The sequence below is a fragment of the Trichoderma asperellum genome, chromosome 7 (genome assembly GCF_020647865.1).
Source record: "Trichoderma asperellum chromosome 7, complete sequence".
NCBI lineage: Eukaryota > Fungi > Ascomycota > Sordariomycetes > Hypocreales > Hypocreaceae > Trichoderma > Trichoderma asperellum.
This window is the reverse complement of record NC_089421.1, coordinates 2822401-2840939: the sequence shown is the minus strand read 5'-3', so window position 1 is coordinate 2840939 and position 18539 is coordinate 2822401. Positions and strand designations below refer to the sequence as shown.

At 45.8% G+C, this 18539-nt stretch overlaps 4 protein-coding genes across 4 annotated transcripts; 1 reads left to right on the top strand and 3 right to left on the bottom strand.

The window, feature by feature from the left end:
- Positions 1-131: 131 nt before the first annotated feature.
- Positions 132-3329, bottom strand: TrAFT101_011654 (uncharacterized protein). The gene is made up of 3 exons (XM_024910113.2): positions 2513-3329; positions 1441-2457; positions 132-1339 (listed from the first exon to the last, which is right to left on the bottom strand). Exons 1-3 carry the CDS (start codon positions 3307-3309, stop codon positions 208-210), a joined length of 2946 nt encoding a protein of 981 aa, XP_024757918.2. The 5' UTR covers positions 3310-3329; the 3' UTR covers positions 132-207.
- Positions 3330-4070: 741 nt separating this feature from the next.
- Positions 4071-8636, top strand: TrAFT101_011653 (uncharacterized protein; the record flags this gene model as incomplete). Its single annotated transcript, XM_066129323.1, has 5 exons — positions 4071-4348; positions 4402-5134; positions 5197-6120; positions 6174-6181; positions 6235-8636. The coding sequence occupies exons 1-5, from the start codon at positions 4072-4074 to the stop codon at positions 8634-8636; spliced, it is 4344 nt and encodes a 1447-aa protein (XP_065985455.1). The 5' UTR covers position 4071.
- A 751-nt stretch (positions 8637-9387) lies between these two features.
- Positions 9388-10313, bottom strand: TrAFT101_011652 (uncharacterized protein). Its single transcript, XM_024905417.2, has 2 exons — positions 10115-10313; positions 9388-10016 (listed from the first exon to the last, which is right to left on the bottom strand). The coding sequence occupies exons 1-2, from the start codon at positions 10195-10197 to the stop codon at positions 9560-9562; spliced, it is 540 nt and encodes a 179-aa protein (XP_024757921.1). The 5' UTR covers positions 10198-10313; the 3' UTR covers positions 9388-9559.
- Positions 10314-12229: 1916 nt separating this feature from the next.
- Positions 12230-17818, bottom strand: TrAFT101_011651 (uncharacterized protein). Its single transcript, XM_024900772.2, has 3 exons — positions 16300-17818; positions 14734-16228; positions 12230-14667 (listed from the first exon to the last, which is right to left on the bottom strand). The coding sequence occupies exons 1-3, from the start codon at positions 17241-17243 to the stop codon at positions 12955-12957; spliced, it is 4152 nt and encodes a 1383-aa protein (XP_024757922.1). The 5' UTR covers positions 17244-17818; the 3' UTR covers positions 12230-12954.
- Positions 17819-18539: the final 721 nt, after the last annotated feature.

Below are 18539 nucleotides of genomic sequence, written 5' to 3'. Positions count from 1 at the left end.
TTTTTTCTTTTCATTTTGGCCGTTTCTATTAATCCCTAATGACCTCTCCAGCAATTTTTAGATACATTTATCGCCAATAGTTGACATACAACAAGTCCCAGCTAAGCCGAGAAGAAGGCCGAAACATCTTTTTACAGAAGCAGAGTAAGATTCTCCAATTATAGTAAGCAGTATATAGTTTTAGATTGAGATAGGTTCTCAAATAGATCAGTCTACCCATGTCTGGCTTTTCTCTGTCCTGGGATACCTATATAAAAGGGCTTTCGCGGCAGCAGCTGCCGTTGCAGCAGCATAATCTTGCCACTGCTTATTCTTGTGAGAATCCGCGTAGTCACAGACGCCCTTGACGATGATACAGGGAATCTCTCCCCAAATACCCGCTGCCTCCATCTCAAAGGCAATAACACCTTCTTTTTGCGCGATCTCATCGCGATCTCTTCCCGATTTTAAGACTGTATCGCCCGAAGCAACGGCGCCGAGATGGATCGCTGGTGCTTGAGCTTCCTCGGAACTGTTTAGTTCAAGCTCATGCTTCTCTTGAAGGCGCGCTCTCTCGACGACATAATTTCCTTCACATCCCAAATCCTCGCAAGTGGCATTTAGAGCCTCTTCGCATACAACACCAGAGCCGCTACCACAAATGCTGCAGCAGTGGCCATGGAAATCGCGATGCATGTGGCGATAATCTGATCTAAATAATCTGTCTTTGGCCGTTCCAGGATATCGGTACTTATTGAGTAACCTTTTATTGTTTCCTGATCGTTTATTTTGTAGCTGTATTAGAAACTGGGCTGTCTGGCTCTGCAGTAAGCTCAAGCCGCGATCGGTTTCAAAGTTTTTAAGCAAACTTTGGATATTCTTTGTTGCTTTGCCCAAGTTATCTTCAAAGGTGTTTTTTCGGATGAAATTCTCGGCATACTTTCTGCCAAAGTCATATTGGACAACAGCTCTGCTGATGACAACATCACCTAGGAGAATCTCATCTTCTTCATAACCCCCAACTCGAGGCACGCCTCCACAGACGCCTACAAGGAGCGCCAACTCCACGTGCGTATAACTTGATCTAAAACTAGCCGCGGCGGCAGCAGCATTAGATTTGCCAATGTGTGGAAGAAGAGCCAAGACAACATTGTGCTTGCCGATGCGACCAGTAGTATAAGTGTTGAGATCTCCTTGTGCTCTTCCATACTGATCTCCTTCTTCATCCCAAAACTCGTCAAAGATTTGGCAAACAGCGTTGTACTCTGTGACAATGGCGCATATAACGGCTACATTGAAGTATTCACGCCTTGGCGGAGCCGTACTCGCCGCGTTGATTGCTGTAGTCATTGAACGCAGACTAAGTCACAAGTTAGTATTATTGTTATTATTAGATCGTAATATTATGATACGATATGAAGATTTAAAATAAAATCAAGTTCAAAATCAGAGAGTGCTCACGAGTTTTGCGATGGTCTTTCTGCACCATCGTGCCCAAAGAAGCCGTTTACGCCGGTATCGCGGGTCGCCCGAGATGGAACCATCCCTCTCTGAGATGGTAAGATAGCAAGAGCACTTTTAGTACAACGTTCGCTCAGACCTTCTAATTTTCGATCTGCTACTTCCAAAAGCTCATCTGAATGCAGTCTCTTCGAATGAGGGCGCTCAGAAAAGGATTCTCGCCGTTTCCGTTTAAGTCCTTCAGGGTTTAGCTCTTTCTCGAGATTTCGGACGATCTGCTCATATATCACTTCTCTCATGGCAGCACCAGATGAATTGATACTTTTCAAGTCGTCGCCTTTTTGTAAGTGCATATGAAGATATAAACACCCTTGCACGGCTTGGAGGTAGAAACTGTTTCCATCTTGCCGTGCCTCCTCCACGTAGCTACACATCTGAGCCCAGTTTCCAATGTTTTTGCTAATATTCTGCAAATCAATCTCAAGAGGTATCCTCTCGCCGTTAATAATTTCCAATAATAATTTGGCAAATGATAACAAAACTGGATTGCCCGGAACAATTTTATGAAGGAAGTTGGGATAGTTAACGCTGGGAGGTTGTGACCCTACCAAAAGATGCCAGCGCGGAAGCTCTCCATAAGGACGAGAAGTGTGCATGAAAAAAATGTTTTCCGCCGACCAGTTACAGAAAGCTCTCTCGAGGCTCTTATCGAAGAATACCAGTAAGCATCTAGCCAGGGACAGGGCCAGGGCCGTCTTTTCTCGATGGTCAAATCTTTGTATGGCCATGCCACTCAGATAGGCCCCGGGGCTAATAGGACGAAACGCGTTTTTATCGAGCAGTAAATTGAGTCCCTCCTCTTCGTGGTCGTGAAGAGACGTTGATATTGGCGGTCCTTCGTCCGTGACATCAAATAGCCCCCGCTGATCAACGAAAAGACGAAGTTTTGTCCGCTGTTTCCAAGTTTTGTGAATGGCGACGCAAATGTCATTTTTCTTTTTCAAGTTAACGGGATTCCTACATTATTGTCAGATCAGTAGTTTTAGTACTCAGCATGCTCCGGGGGCAATACCTGAATGAGTCGCAAATAGCCTCTTGCCAATCACGCTCAGATTGGCAACAAGATAATAACATTTCGAGCCTTGGGTGATATGGACTAGTATATAACTCCTCCAAAACCCTCAACTTGAGTTCATGGGTTATACCGCAGTTTGTTTGCTGAAACTCTTTTAAAATAGCGTCCATGACAACGCCTACGGGATTTTGAACCATGCTGAGCTTTTGTTCTGCTAATTTAACCGGGCCTGCGTACATTGGGGACTGCGAAACCCCAATTCCAAGCCAGCTTTGTGATTTATCCGATCGTGCTACTACTCGTTGTAGAAACATCTTCCAAGCCAATACCTGGCTTACAATTTGGTCTCCAATATGATCACGGGGTAGTATAAATAGAGATGGCCCTGGATCACCTAGCAAATTAAATTGTTTGTAATCAGATGCATCGAGATAAAGCATCAGTGCCGACAATTTTGGGTATGCATTCCTTATTTTTGTAATGTCGTGAGATCCATTGTGGGCAGACGTCTTTGGAGAGTAAATTATATCCTCATTAACCATATCATTAAGCGATATCAGAAGGTCTTGAGCTCTCTCCTCTAACTCCTTAAAATCCTCACTAATGAGATCAATATCCAAAGTGGCCGTCTTGAAGATGTCTCGAAGGTCACAGTCCAAGAGATCGACGTCGTTCTGGTATTTGGTAGGCCGATCCAAATCAGCTTCACGCTTCGCAAGTACCGCGAGGCGGCCTGCCAAGCGAACTTTCAATGCTTGAAAGCCAATCCATCCGAGAGATTCTGTAGGCAGCATGGCACATTTTAGGTATTGCTTTACTGTTTTGACAGATGAGCCCTGTGTGACTGTGGTATCAATGCAACTGCATTGAGATGCGGCTGAAGAATGAAAGCGGGGGTCTAAAGGCTCGCAAACGACACTGTCAGCCGATTTATGTCAGATAATCACCTTAAATAATCCGCGTATATTCTACCGGTAGACTTGTACTTCAGCAATGTAATAGTCGCGAAATAGTATGAAGATGGGAACGGAAATGGCCCGTAACAAAACAGTGAAAAGTTAGATGTGTGGACTGACGCAGCTTAACGAACGCATCGCAGGAATAGAGTACCAGAAAATGGCTAGTAGGCTTGTTGAGCGCTCCTCTAGCATTGGCCAGCGTGGCGATGACAGTTGACGAGTCCAGGGTTGATTCGAATACTACTTGATTAGGTCAGTTCACCATTTATCTCATGTGATACGCCCAGATGTTGAATGCAGCAGAGCGGGGTTAGGTACATATTAAGCCTCTTTGAAGATGCCTGTACGCAGTTTGTATAGAGTAACAGTTTTATGTTTTATCAACTTATTGGAGTCATTAACTACCTATGCTTTTTCAGGTAGCTCCAGGAGCTGCAAACGAAATCAGATCCAATTGTCTCCGCTATTCTCATCCTTGGCAATTGTACATCTAGCTGTGCCATCACCAGAGGCCGGGATTTCCCACTAGGTATTATATGATTACATACGTTTGGGTTGACATCTGGCTAGGTTGTATCCTTAAACTGCTCAAAAAACATGGATGAGGCAGGCATAGAGACGGAGCCCATTTTCGAGCTGGCGACAAAATGCGAAAGGCTATTTTCGGAGCACATCTCAAAGCTGAAAGATGAATCTGACTTGAATGGCGCGAAAGTCATTGGAGAGTATCAGCAAAAGTTTTCAACTTGGGCGGCTTTCTTAGGCGTGTTCGCTGTGCCAGATATGTGCCTCGACCGTAGACTGCGCAACCATACCGAGGTTCAGGATTTGGTTCTTCGCTTGTTGGATATCATGAGGAGAAACTTGGTTCATCGTGCGTCCCTTTTCTACTCATATCATCAGAATTTATGCTGACAGCATTCCCAGTTCTCGAAATTGATCATAACAAGTCCACTTCAGACGAAGATATCGACATTCCCGTCTTAGATCAAGTTTCTTCATCCCCGATCTGCGTCAACTTAGAGAGTCTAAGAGGAATTGAAGGAGCGGTTGACCGCCTCAATCATCTCGGCAGGACCATACAACGATCGTCAGAGGCAGGGCAGGCAACAAAAGTTGGCAGATTCGTAACGACATTTGACTCCACTTCATTCGAAGAGATTGCGCGCTCTGCAGTCAAGTCATTCTACCCCGGTGCCAGCGCATCGCTTTTGGAGCAGCTTGCCCAATCAATGACCAATATGTACGAAAGATTCCATTATCAGCGATCGAGACAAGTGCGACTCCAAGCTCGACCCAAAGCAGCATTGTCCACCATTGGCAAAGAGCTGGCTTCAGATTCAAAGGCAGATATGGGGAGAGCATCTTTTCAGTTAACTGCTCCTCCTGTTATGAATGTCAATAAGCAGCTACCGCACCTAGTCTCAATGACGCATGTAGAAGACAGGTCACACAAATCCAGGGAATCCAAGCCAACATCCTTAGATAGCCGAGAGTTCAGTAAACTCTTTTCGCAACAAAGGGGCGGATCTGCCGGTAGCAAGACAAGGTCTATTCTTGTTAGTCAAGTAGCCTACCCTCAACCATCTGAAGAAAGCTTGGTTTGCGAATGGTGCTTTGCGACTCTCTCAAAAGATGAACTTAAGGGGGAGAAATGGAAGTATGGCCTATCTACTCATTTATGCCGACGCTGTAGATGCTTCGTATTAACAGAATCTCTAGGAAACATTTGAATGAAGATTTTAAGCCATTCATTTGCATATCTGAGAAGTGTAAGGGGCAAGTAAACCAGTTTGCAACTTCAAGGGCATGGTTTAGTCACATGCTTGAAACACATGGTCAAAATTGGCATCGAGAAATACATTTGCCGGTATGGTGGATTTGTCCACTATGCAATAGCGCAAAAACGACCTTTTCTAGAGCACAAGAACTCACAGAACATATATCAAAGCTTCACGATGATATTTTTACAAGACCACAAATTCAAGTCATTGTAAACCAGAGCCAGCTCCGATCCCCACGGCCGCAAGATATCTGTCCCTTATGCTGCCTTTCAATGAGAGGTGATCAAGAATATGAAGAGAGAAAGCATTTGCAATTAGCACAACGAAACCTTCTATTGAAAGGTCAGATGCCTGGAGAAAGTCACAAACGTGTTAAAACAGAGACTGGCTCAAGTCAGCAAATCCAACATAGCGACGTCAACTCCGAAGGAGAAATGGAAGAGATGATATCAAATGCTGGAACCCAATCTGCCAAAAATACACAGCGAGTAAATATTGAAGCCATCGCAAGACATGTAGCTGCGCATCTTCAAGGGATGATGCTCTTCACCTTGCGTATGATGTCTCTAGATGTCCCAAATGCAACAGAAGATGAAAAGTCTTTATCTAGTAGTACCGATCACGACTCGTCTCGCCCTGTTTTAGAGCAACAACATTCTGAACAAGGGACAAGCACTTCTATTAGTATATCGGAAGAACAAGATAATGACATGGATATTGATGGCCCTCCGATAGAAGATACTATTCCTGACAGCGAGCACATTATTGATTGGAAAGACATAATTAACGATACACAACATTTTTCAGGAACTGATAGCTTTCTACAAGAGGTTATTCGCTCTGGTGCTTTCCATTATCACGAGTAAGTTGCGATCTATAACATTATCGTATGAGCATGCACTAACGTATTTCAAGATCAACAGGTTCAGCAACTTATAACTTGAGCGCAGTGAAATATTGAGACTAACATTTCTAGAATCATTTAAATTTCCGACAGCACGCACTTCCATCCTGCCTCCGCGAAATCAGGATTTCGTTTGCCCTGAAGACGTTTTCAATCGTATCATGAAACAATCTTCCGAACCAGCCAGCTGCGTAGCTCTTGTGGGCTTAGGCGGCATTGGCAAATCACAACTGGCTCTAGAATTTGCGTATACGACTGCAACGAAATCGCCCGAGGTTTGGGTATTCTGGATTCATGCTGACACTCAAGATCATGTCGAAGAGGGCTTTAGGAGGATCGCGAAGTGTATCGAATTGCCTGCACAGAACCTGCCATGGGTCGACTTATATCAGCTTGTATGCAACTGGCTTTCTGATACACAGAATGGCCAATGGATTATAATCCTCGATGGCGCCGATAATCCGAACGTATTTTATAAGATGCGCATCGTTTCGAGGAACATACCGGTGCTTAGCGTCCCGCCACAGCCTGCAGATCTATTTTTACCATCACTGACTCGAAATGGCTCAATAATTGTCACAACTCGAAATAAGAATTTCGCCATTGACCTCACCGGAGATCGTAGCAACATAATTGAAATTGGGCCAATGTCAAAGACAGATGCCATCATTCTATTCGAAGAGATACTAGAAATGAGATTTCAGTTTACCTTGGATATGGGCTTGGCGAATAGACTTGTAAAAGCTCTTGGTCGGATTCCGCTGGCTATAACTCAAGCGGCGGCTTATTTAAACTACACGGAAACTCCTCTTAACGAATACCTAAAAATTTTAGAAGGCAGCGAGGACGCAAAGAAGAGACTTTTACAGTATGAGTCTACCGACCGACTTCGACATCTACTCGCTCCAACGTCTATCTTCGCAACATGGCAAATATCCTTTGACTTTATTCGTTCTCAAAGGCCATCCGCAGCTGATCTTCTGTCGCTCATGAGCTTCTTTGATCGACGAGGTATCCCTAAATGGCTTCTTGCACCTTATAAACAAGGCATCAGGACTCCGCGAGCAGATAGTCCGAGTATTATAGGCCAATTAGACCTATATGATAGCGACAGCGATACGAATAACGGTATAGACGATACTTTAAGCGGGGATATAGAGATGTTGATGAATCATTCCTTCATTAATGCGAACATGACAAGAGACATATTCGAGATGCATGGACTCGTCCAGCTTGCAGTTAAGATGAGTCTAAACGATGCCAAACTAGCCGCAATCGGCGAGCGGTTTATTCAGCGTTTGGCGGCAGAGTTCCCCAGAAGCCCACTTAGTAGTCGGTCTATCTGCCAAGAACTTTTTGCTCATGTTCGAGAGGCAGCCAAATACTATCCCAGGGATAGTGCATTAGAAGACTGGGCAACTCTTTTATACAACGGAGGTCGTTATGCACGCTTGCAGGGTGACTATGAAACTGCGAAGCAGATGAGCAGCAGAGTATCAGAGGCTAGACAGAAGATAAGGAGGGAGGAGGGAGAAGACACGAGAATTTTAGAAAATTCATCGTTGACTGCGCTAATACTGATGGATCAGGGACTATATGAAGAGGCCGATAAGCTGTTCAACCAAATAGCAGATGCATTCAAAAGAATGGAAGTGGAAGTGGAAACAGCTCGCTCTAACTCACTCATCAGTATGAATAACCTGGCGTCGATATATAGAGTTCAGGGACGATGGAAAGAAGCAGAGAAACTTCTAACCGAAGTCAGATATCGAAGGGCAGAAATTAACGAAGTTGGCCCCAGTGCTTCAGCGACTCTAGCCAATCTAGCATCCACATATAGAGCTCAAGGTCGATATATGGAAGCTGAAGAGCTACAAGAAATGGTGCTAGAAAGTTGCAAGATAGAGCTTGGAGAAGCTCATCCACAAACATTAACCAATATGAGTAACCTGGCGTCCATCTATAGGATCCGGGGCGAGTTGGAGAAAGCTGAACAGCTTCAGGCCCATGCGATGAATATTCGCAGTATGGGATTTGGAATGGAGCATCCGGACACGCTAACAAGCATGAACAGCCTTGCATCAATATTCAGAGCCCAAGGTCGACTATTGGAAGCTAAAGAGTTGCAAGAGCAGGTATGGGACCTTCGAAGTAAGAAGTTGGGCGGGACGCATCCCAACACTTTGGCTAGCATGAACAACTTGGCTCTGATATATAGAGACCAAGGGGAATTTGAAAGAGCTAGAGATTTGCAATCAGTAGTGGTAGACCGTTGCAAGGCAAAGTTTGGGGCCAACCACCCTCACACGCTGACTAGTATGAATAACCTTGCTCTTATTTGGAAAATTCAAGGTCAGCACGAAGACGCTATGAGGCTCATGAAGCTCTGTTCCGAGTATCGTCAGAAAACCCTTGGCCAGGAGCATCCTTATACTGTTTCGTCCATGGCGGCGGTAAGGCGGTGGAGCGAGTAGAATTTTCTTGTCTCTCTTGGAAATTTCCTTCTCTATGCATGCTAGCTCATGCTTCCATTTTAGCTCTATAGTTCATATGAGTTGTGAGTTGTTCATCTCAAAGCCTTATTTTCTCGCCAGCTTGACCCTTTAGCTACTTCCATAGTTTTACTCAAATCTGGCGAAAAGCTTGTATAGGTTGCGACCGACGAATGAAGGAGATCATTTGGAGGTATACATTTCTCAGAGATGTCTCGGGCCGATGAATGAAAAAGATCAGTTGAAGGTGTACATTACTCAGAGATGTCTTGTAGCGAGCCGAGTTTGGAGCATTATATAACTTCCCTGTAGCGAAACCACTTTACTCTGGCTCGGTCTATGTAAGCCAAAAGAAGAGTTCTCTGAGTGTACAGAGATGCGCCACAGCCAAAATAAGTCGACCTAGAGTGGGTTGCTGCCGGGGTATTTTGCAAAGAGATCATGATCACGATACCCGAAAAGAGAAAGGAAATCGCCATTCTAGTGATTATTCCTAAGGAAGCTTCAAATATTGTTCCCAGTAAATCAGTTACAACGTTCCTATGCATGAGTCAAAGTGCATGTAGCCAACCATGCGTACTAGTTGGGGCGCTTACAGCAGGGGCCTCCAGTGTATTTAGGTTACGAAAAGGGCGCAAAAGCCTGCCTTATAAAGCTATAATTTACAACGCATCACAGGGCTATATACCAAATACGCATTATTGGATATTTATATTCTTGAACAGTAATCATACTACCTAGTCTAGTTGCAAACCACAAAGGGTTTCTGTCAAAATTCCTGCCAAGACCTAGCCGATACATGTGTGCTGATGACTGCATCTGAGTGCCACTGTGCTGCTTATTCTTTGTGGAGATTCCTTGCAAAGGATCGATTAGGTATTGAGCATGTCTCCCAATCAGACAAACTAGAAGTCTCGGGGATCCTTGAGTTCCTTAAAAGCTAGGCGCCCCGCGGGTATGAAGACAAGAGCCACCAGGCCACCTCCGCGCACTGAGGGGGCATGGTGAGATCCAGGCGGCGGTGATGTCCAGCCCGCGCCCTGCCAACCTTGAAACCCCTTGAACTCCGCAGCAGGGTCAATTTGAACGATGCAGTTGAGCTCACCGTACGGGTGAATATGCGCTATGTGTTCATATCCATCGTTCTCCAGGTAGACTGTTAGAATGCTGAAATATTTAGTGTCTTCTGTGGGTGGGCTAATGTCGGAGAGGCGGAAATTAGCACCGTCGACTCCTTCTTTCGAGATCCAGCTCTCATTATTGGCCAAGCCTTGTCGAATTAAACTGCTAAAGTCGTCGTAGTAGGGAGTTCCAGGTCCAAACTCGCTGTTTAGTCTAGCTTCGAGCTCTGCACCAGGAGTTCTATTTGAAACCGAAGTGTAAGCAATATATTACGCTCTAACTTCCTAAAAGAGATATCGACGGATTAAATAGAGAAAGAAACAAAATTCCACACTCACTGGTCTTCAATCTCAGCAATGAACTCTCGAGCTCGGTCGAGGAGCTTCTGGTGGTTTGGGTGAAGCGCGGAAGGGGGGCTCATATTGAGTGAAACAAAGAGCTATCGCAATTTTCAAAAATGTGATTAGGGTCTTTCAGCAAGTTTTAGACTGGCTATAGACTACTGTTGCAATGTCGTACTCTAAATGTTAATTGCTTAGAGGTGGGATGGTATGAGAAGCTTGGGGGGGCTCATTGGCAAAGGAGAGGCAATGGCCTCCTTATATACGGAACAACAAATAATAACTCTCCCTATTAGGAACACAATTATAATCCTAGGTAACAACGCTAATAACTACCAGGTATTTTGCCTGCTTACATGAAGATCGTGAAGGATATGCAAAGAAAAACTGCCCCAATTGGGCAATGTATTCCAGACTATTCGAATTCGCTAACCAAGTTTGGCCAATAAGTGTAACAGTTTCCACCCACTCAGACCGCCTAAAGGTGGTTATATAAAAAGAATAGGGAATAACAATCGTAATAACAGATGTAAAAAGATTCCGTATATCCGCCTAAATGCCGTATTCTCTCAAAAGATTAAACTGTTCTATATTTCTTTATATTTACTATACACAAAACATTTATTATCCAATCTTTAATACTATTTTATTCAGCCAATGTATATTTTATTAAAAGGTCAATAGGAAAGTCAATGAACTAACTAGATACATTTCTAAGCGTAATATTGCAAATACTCATATAATGTAACGAAAATAGTGCAAGTAAAACATCTCCTAGAAATTTAAACCCTATTTAAAGAAAAATTTAGATAAGCATATAACTATTTAATATTAATATTAATAGAATGTAATAGGTATACAAAGAGTATTCTAAAATTTATTAACTAGGACATAAATACATTTGTCCTAGCGTTGACAAGCATAGAAAAGGGTACTTTCTACAACCTTGGTTAGTACTAGCTCAGTAAAATAGTCATTGTACGCTTTATAAGGACTTCACTAAAAATTGGACCGTAGGCGGTGTTGCAGACAATCTTGCCCTAGAGGGTTACATTTCATGATAGGGGGATTCTATGACGTGCGAACACCGAGGAAGGTGTCACCGGGAGAACCTGACTCGCTTCGCTATTTGAGTATTGAATGGGCAGATGTCGACCAATGACCTGTTACACAAGTATATGATCCTTCAAGATACCTAGTTTCAATCCCCTAATGCAAGCCACATCTTTGCGATCTGCGCATACAACCCCAGTTGCTCTGGATTCCCCGCAAGGCGGGAATGTGACGTTTAATTGCAAACTCCTTCGTGTAAGTACGGTCACGGAACAACATGAGATGAACTAGGCATACCACTAATGTGCAATGATAGTTCCTAAAGTCAGTATCACATATATAAGTTTTTGGCTTTTATAACAACTCGCTAACCGCGGTGCCAGATCTCGTCCCGTAGCCGCATATGTCACTTATTTGTCACAGTAACCTCAGCGAATGTACTAAAAAAAAAAAAAAAAAAAAAAAAACGCTTGTAAATGATTCCTAGTTCCCAGCGTTTATGGGCAAAGGAATCCCATCCGCTGACTAAATTCTCACGATTCGCGCTACTTGTTTTGGGTTTGATCCAGAGCCGCTACGGGTAGCCTTCGCCTATGCAGTGCGTGTTTAGAAGAGCCAGGGCATGCTCCGACTTTGGGTAACACGCATACTATTTCCTTTACGATTGGTAAGATTACCGGCATAATTGTTTATTAGAATTGCCAGATTGGGGTATTGGTATAAGCACTAGCGAGTTTATATTACATGTTATAAATCTTCCGCCGGTTGTTATATCTTAAAGCAGTGAATTATGCTTGGACAATATATCTCGGCTTTTTATATTTTCAAGAAAATATATAGACTACCTACTAGATTAAATATACATAATGTACAAAATTAATAGCCATCTGTTTCTTTATTATTATATTAAACTTCCTCGGTGCTTTCAATATACAAAAATGCATTTTATAGGTAAATAACTAGAGAAGGCTTTAGATGTTGATATTTAAAAACAGTATATATTAATACTTCTACTATAAAGGCAATTAAATGCCATTTATAATCTTTTAGTTACTTTTACTAATTCACCTACTATACTATGACGCAATACCTTACCTCCTAGTATTACCTACAGTCTTATTATATTTGACCCTAGTAACTTAACCCCAGTCTAAGATACAGCTGCTAAAAACTCACACTATGGAACACAAGGCAATTTTACCCGAAACTTGGTTTTCTTCAAATCTATCCGGCTATCGGATAAGTAAATGCTAGTTAGATTTCTCCGTTGCTTCTTCTCCGAAATCTACTCGTCTCACGTACATAAGGCTAAGCTAATACGAAATATAACATAAAAAAAAAAGATATAAGGTGAATTGTCAAGAGAACCTCACCAAAAAGCTTCGTCGCCAAAGCCCCCTCCTTTCCCGTCCCCCAGCGCCAAAAAGAAAATGCCCCTCCTTTCGCGCCTAGAAAATGAACAAAGAAAAGAAAATCCGAGCAAATGCCTCGCCTTTGCAAAATCAGGTATGTATGTATGTATATGACATTTGTGCGTGCGTGTGTGTTCGAGCGCCGATATCCAGGGCGAGAGCGGCTATGCCCAGAATGTAATACGCATTACTCAAGCAATTATGCAAGGTATCCGTAAACTTCCTACCATTTAAATCCCGTCCCTTTCCTGACTTGTCGATGTGTAACTCCATAAAATCCTTCAAGCCCTATATCTCTCATACTCTAGAGCGACTATCCCTTCCTTCTCATTGGCTCTCTCGAGATATCGTTTTCAGATATCAGCCAGTTTCTTACCGTCGCAGTCGTAGAGGTGCTGGGATCAAATCTTGCGGAGGTTCCATAGGCTCACTGATACTCCTCTGTCTCTCCGTTCTGTCATCCCTGTCGTCGCCAGAGCTAACGCTGTCGTCTGCATCCACTGGACTGCTCTCGTCTTCCTCGCTACTGTCGCTTTCATCTTCGTCGAAAACGATCTGTCTCATGACTGCCTTTTCAAAAAGGTCGATGACCATTCTCCGGACACCAAGTCTGTAGTGATTCCACTCCATAAGACCCATGACCGTTTTGAAAAATTCGGCACTTCGGAAGGCTGTTGGCTTTCGCGCTTTTATCTTCTGCAACTCGGTGACGGCCTTTCGATACAGCACCGTATTTCCGAGATCCACTATAAGCTCGAGAATCCGCTCACTAGTAGCCGTGTCATTAACCAGAGGGGGCATTTCGGACAATTCTAGGGGCGGACGGGCGGGCCTAGGAGGCGGCTGCTCCCGAATGGTGCACTGTGACTCTGGCAACCTAATCGAAGCAGCTGTTTCGTTATGCCAAGGTGAAAGCGAAAAAAGCTTAGACAGGTCAGACGGGATGCAAAAACCGAGAGAGTTGCCCATCAATGTCGTATTGGCATCCCAGCCATGCTCAGATAAGATTTCAAGTCCATGAGTCGAACGGGAAATCAGGCCCAAAACAAAGAACGCCGTCCCACGCAGGCTCATCACTTCGTGGGTAGTTGCAATCTTTATAATCTGCTCAACCATGTCGGTGGATTCCAAGAACGGCGCGCCGAGTTCCATAGATCCTACATTTCCAACAGCCCAAAGGCATCCCTTGACCTTTGTGATGAGTTCAGAGTCCTCAGATTGCATTCCATGATCGCGAATCGTACTAGCAAACTCTTCGAAGTGGCCCTTGTCACTGAGCAGCTTACATCCCTCTTGGGTTCTTGTTAGTTCTCTGTAGAAGTGGGGTGGTATATGGCTATCGTGAAAGTCTGTTTCCGCTTCGTGCTCATCAAACATGCTAAGTCGATGATTCTGCTCGTCCGTTTCTGAGAGGAAGGCCTTGGCCAAGCTAGCTTCAATGAGGCTAACGTAGGAATCATTCCTTCCCAAGAACCAGTCATCCATTTCATTACTGATGTAATCCAGACCATCCAAATAGTGATAGCCAATAGATGTCGACAGGAATCGAAGCAATAGCGGAGCTCCAATTTCGCCGAGATGGTCCAAGGCTGGACGGCACTCCACAATATATGCCAGATACGCTTTCCTATTGCAGGCCTTCTCCAAGATCTTGACTGCGGTTGAGCACACCTCAATCTCTGGGTCATACAGTTGCGTAACTAGAAGTTGAATTGCCCATTTCGAGTCGCTGACTTCGCCTTGGCCGTTGATAGATGGCAACCTTCGAAGAGTGCATTTCCGAAGCGTATTTGTTGCATGTATCCGAATCTCCTTCGTCCCTGCTGTCAGCGCTTTTGAAAGCAAGATGCGATGATGGCCCTGGCGACTGTAATCAAAGCTGGAGAGGAGGAGTTTGACAAGATCGGGTCGCTGGGTCAGCTCATAGATGTGATACATCATATTGAACATCTTCCATCTCTCTAACATGGCCAATCCTTTCGGATCACCGGTTAGCACCCCAAGCATGGGGAAATAGCCGGCACAGAGGGTATCCGTTAGCCTATCCTTAGAGAACATGGGATACTGCGCGGTCAGTCCACTCGTCTATCACTCACGTTAGCATGAAAAGGTTTTCTCAGACGCTGAAAAGGAAATTGCAATCAATCTTACCGGATCGCATTGGGCCAAACATTCCGCAATTTGCCTCAACAACTTGCTATCCGCCAAGAATCGAACTCCTTCCGGCGACTGAAGCAGGGAGTGCATAAGAGCACATCCAGCCCTGACATATTTTTGAGTGTTTCGCGTATTTCGGACTTCCGCAAACTTATATTTGAACGGCCGATAAAAACTCATAATTCTCTTCATAAATTTTGACGCCTTGATGGCTTCTTCGAGCCTCTTCCCGACCTGAAGAGGGCCGTCGATTACTTTCATGATATTCTCCCAATTCCATTTGGAGTAGTTGGAATGGTTGAGAACGCCCGTGTCGATGAGAAGCTGACGGAACGTAGCGTCGTCAAAGGCCACTGCAGATCCTGCCTTGCGTTGGCCATCTAGGAGTGCTAAGTCGTTCATGCTATCGCTTGAAGGCAAGATACCGGCCAAAGAGTCTGCTGGCGCACTCCGGTATAGCGTACGGTTTATGCTGCTCATCTGGTACACAATACTTGACGCAATATACGATTGGTCATCGCTGAATTTTGCTGCTGCCGAAAACAATTCCGGCAAAAGCTGTATTTCTGCACTCCACGATGGAGGGAGCAGTCTAGCTGCCAGCTTGAGCGCCTCGCCGATCAACAGCGTTGTCTTGCGCTTAAGCATAGTATCGCTCTCAGAACGTGCAACTTGTAAAAGGGTTTGGATAAGTCCAGACTTTATAAAGACCGCCAGAATCAGTGCCGTATAATGGTCCACAAAGTTCTGTTCGCCTGTATCTTCTTCTAGATAGCCTCGGTCTTTGGCTTCAGTCTTCAAGTTGAGGTTGTTCACCCTTCCGTAGGTAGTTAACCTCCGTCCTGCCAAGAAAGACACCGCCCAGGCAGGTGGTTTAATGCGAAGCAATGAAAAGAGCAGGTCCAAAATGGTTTCTCGTACAACAGGGCTCGGAAGTAGTATGCTCATAATGAGTGATCTGATGGACCGAAAGTCGTACATACAGAGCGTCATGAGGCCAGACCAAGATCGCATGGCGACAGATATGGCCTTGCAGTTTTGTTTCAGTACAGCCTCGCTTCCAACCAGTTGGCTTGTGAATGCGTTAAAAACCACGTCCAGTCCGTAGCCCGGTTGGACATATTTTCGCCTCTGCGGCGTATCTAAGAGAAAGAGAAAAGCGGATGCCAGACTCTCAGGGGCTTTGTAGGTTCCCTCGGCGAGAGCCTCAGAGAGGGGACCCAACCCACCTGATGCAAGAAGCAAGCGAGGATCTCGAACCATAATCTCCGCCAGAGTTTCGATGCAGATGGGCCGTAAGCGATCTGTATTTTGCTCAGAAGGCTGTGCTGAGCCAGATCGATCATCACCATACTCGGCCACAGCGACAATGGTCCGTACAACAGCGCGCGAGACTTCCTTGGCTCCGTCTTTAACGTCTAGAAAAGCTCGTACAAACTTGAGGGCCTGCTCTCGTTCAACGTCGGCCTTTCGATAGTTGTTTAGTGACCTAAGTCATGATACGTTAGTCTGCGGGCTTTTATTGCTTTTGATATGAGGCGACTGGTGTCCAAAACCTACCGTATAACTAAAAAGTCGGTATTCAAACTTCTAATCTTCCTAAGAGAGTTTCGATCCGAAATTGCATATCTTGTCGCACGATAACCAGCCGCCACGACTTCTCTGCTTTCGCTGAGGAGCATCATCTGCATCCGCAGGCCAAACACGGACCACACCAAATCGTACTTGAGAGTAGGATATCTCTTGAACAGGTCGACTAGAAGGTTCGCACGGTTCACGTAGTAGTCGGGGGTCATTCCTCCAACCTCCAGGGCTTGTAGAAGCTCGGTGAGCGTAAACGTAGGGCTCTCGGTAGGCTCTTCAACCTCTGAGCCGGTGCCCGATCGAAGGCTATGCGGTGAGCGATGTAGTCCAACGTCCTGCTGGGTTCTGTTCCTGGGGGGTGTGCTGGGAGGTGCCACCTTGGTACGCTGAGCATCTGTAATCTGCTGCTTCAGGACCTTGATGCGCGAATGGCTGGCCGTCAGCTCGGCCTCGACTCTTTGGCGCTGCTCCTTTGTCTGCTTGGGCTTTTTCAGGTTGAGAGCTTCGAGCATGTTCTCGCTCCCTTCCTTGATCTTCATCTCCCGGTTCAGCCTGTCCCGCAGCATGGAAAGGTTCTGTTCTGCAAGCTCGCCGTCTTCCACCTTGTCCACAAAGCTGCTCGGGTATACTGGCGCCGCGTCGGTTCGGCTGCCTGAGCGAATGGGGATCATCTGGCTGCGCAGCTCGGAGCTGAAGCTGCCGGGCCCGGCGCCGGGGACGAGGCTGTTCCCTCGGGGAGCAAACGCGGCCGAGGCTGACAGATTCCTCGAGGCCCCGCCATTGGGAATCTGCAGCCCAGTGCCCTCGCGGTCGATGCTCGTTCGTCCGATCGTCGGCGCATGGTCGGCCTGCTTGAGGCTCTGGGAGGACTGGCTGGAGGGGGCAAACCCCTTCTGGCTGGACGAGGAGCTGGCCAGCATGGCGATGGCGACGCCCACTGAAGGGGACTATGCCCTCCGGTGGCCGCTGAGCATTCGAATGTATGCGTGTGGAGCGTGGAGGGGGTCTCAAGGTGGCGGAATTGGGGCAGCCCTATTCGCGTCTCTCGTGGTCGGTATATCGTGGTTATGTCGAGGAAATGGTTCGAATCCCTGGCTCGCACGGCTCGAGGCACATTTACAGGGCGAGGATCTGCGCGCGATGCGACGGTCTTTGGTGGTTGGAGCAGCTTAAGGAAGATCGCAGATCTGAGCGGTGGAACTTGGCACGGTGGAGGGAATTGGAGAGCTAAAGGCCCAAGTTGGAGCGGGAATCCTAGGCCCAGCGAATTTGCATGCGGCGGTGCAGCTTCGACGGCCTGCGAGGCGCTACAAGCTCGTTGAGCTTTTCACAGCATGCGAGGGGAACGACGTTCAACGCGCGACGCAGGAACAGCACAAAAGATGGGATTTCGAGATTCCACCAGCTGAATGCATTGGCTGGGTCCGAATGGCGCCCAGAGAGTTGGTGGCTGGCATCAGGCTTGCTGCATCAGCTGTGGCACAGCTGTGGCCGTACACCAGGCCGCTACTTCACCGATGCATGCGGAGAACATGCTACCCTATTGCTGGGGGCTTAATCTGAGAGTTTTGTGCAAGGGAAGGCCGAAATGATGAAAAGTTTACAAGAAAAGGTTTAAAAGGGAGATTAATTTAAGTGGAAAACTGTCTTTCAATTTCTTTCCAAGATAGACTCCTATAGGTGGCTTGGTGTTTTGTCTTTTACGCCGGTGGTTGAAGTATGGACGGTAAACGAACAATCGGTCTCAAATGCCCCGATTACCAGAAGATAGAGGCAGCCGAAAAGGACCAATCAATCGGCTGTGGCTAGTGAATCGCGAACAGATCAACGATACTAGCACTGCAGTGACTATATACACTTAGCACCAATAGCGTATTGCTAGCAATATGCGGAGTAACTAAGCACGATAACAATTCAATTCTCGATTGATAGCCGCAGCGGCAAGACCCATCTCCGGTATCCAAATGATTCCTAATCTTAGGCTCATCGAATGAATAACAGGTAGGCACATGTACTTGCTATCTCGGCCCCGAGTCTCTGCGGATCGCCATCAACACGTACCGTAACCTTATCCGATGCATCGGCCGGCTCCCATCAGCTCATCATTATCTACAAAGTGCACAATGCCGCTTCAAGCCCCGAGTCACCGCATCTCAATGATACACACTCTCGCTAGTGCCCGTTCTTTCCAAGCAACCATGGGCCCATCTCCTGAG

What these genes read in the sequence shown, in the direction of transcription:
- TrAFT101_011652 (XM_024905417.2), bottom strand. Translation starts at nt 10,197, where the DNA reads ATGAGCCCCCCTTCCGCGCTTCACCCAAACCACCAGAAGCTCCTCGAC. An exon ending in ATTGCTGAGATTGAAGACCA is followed by an intron (nt 10,017 to 10,114) that starts GTGAGTGTGGAA and finishes GGTTTCAAATAG; the next exon opens with AACTCCTGGTGCAGAGCTCG.
- TrAFT101_011651 (XM_024900772.2), bottom strand. Translation starts at nt 17,243, where the DNA reads ATGCTGGCCAGCTCCTCGTCCAGCCAGAAGGGGTTTGCCCCCTCCAGC. An exon ending in ACCGACTTTTTAGTTATACG is followed by an intron (nt 16,229 to 16,299) that starts GTAGGTTTTGGA and finishes ATCATGACTTAG; the next exon opens with GTCACTAAACAACTATCGAA. An exon ending in GTTTGGCCCAATGCGATCCG is followed by an intron (nt 14,668 to 14,733) that starts GTAAGATTGATT and finishes CGTGAGTGATAG; the next exon opens with ACGAGTGGACTGACCGCGCA.
- TrAFT101_011654 (XM_024910113.2), bottom strand. Translation starts at nt 3,309, where the DNA reads ATGCTGCCTACAGAATCTCTCGGATGGATTGGCTTTCAAGCATTGAAA. An exon ending in GCTATTTGCGACTCATTCAG is followed by an intron (nt 2,458 to 2,512) that starts GTATTGCCCCCG and finishes ACAATAATGTAG; the next exon opens with GAATCCCGTTAACTTGAAAA. An exon ending in GAAAGACCATCGCAAAACTC is followed by an intron (nt 1,340 to 1,440) that starts GTGAGCACTCTC and finishes CTTGTGACTTAG; the next exon opens with TCTGCGTTCAATGACTACAG.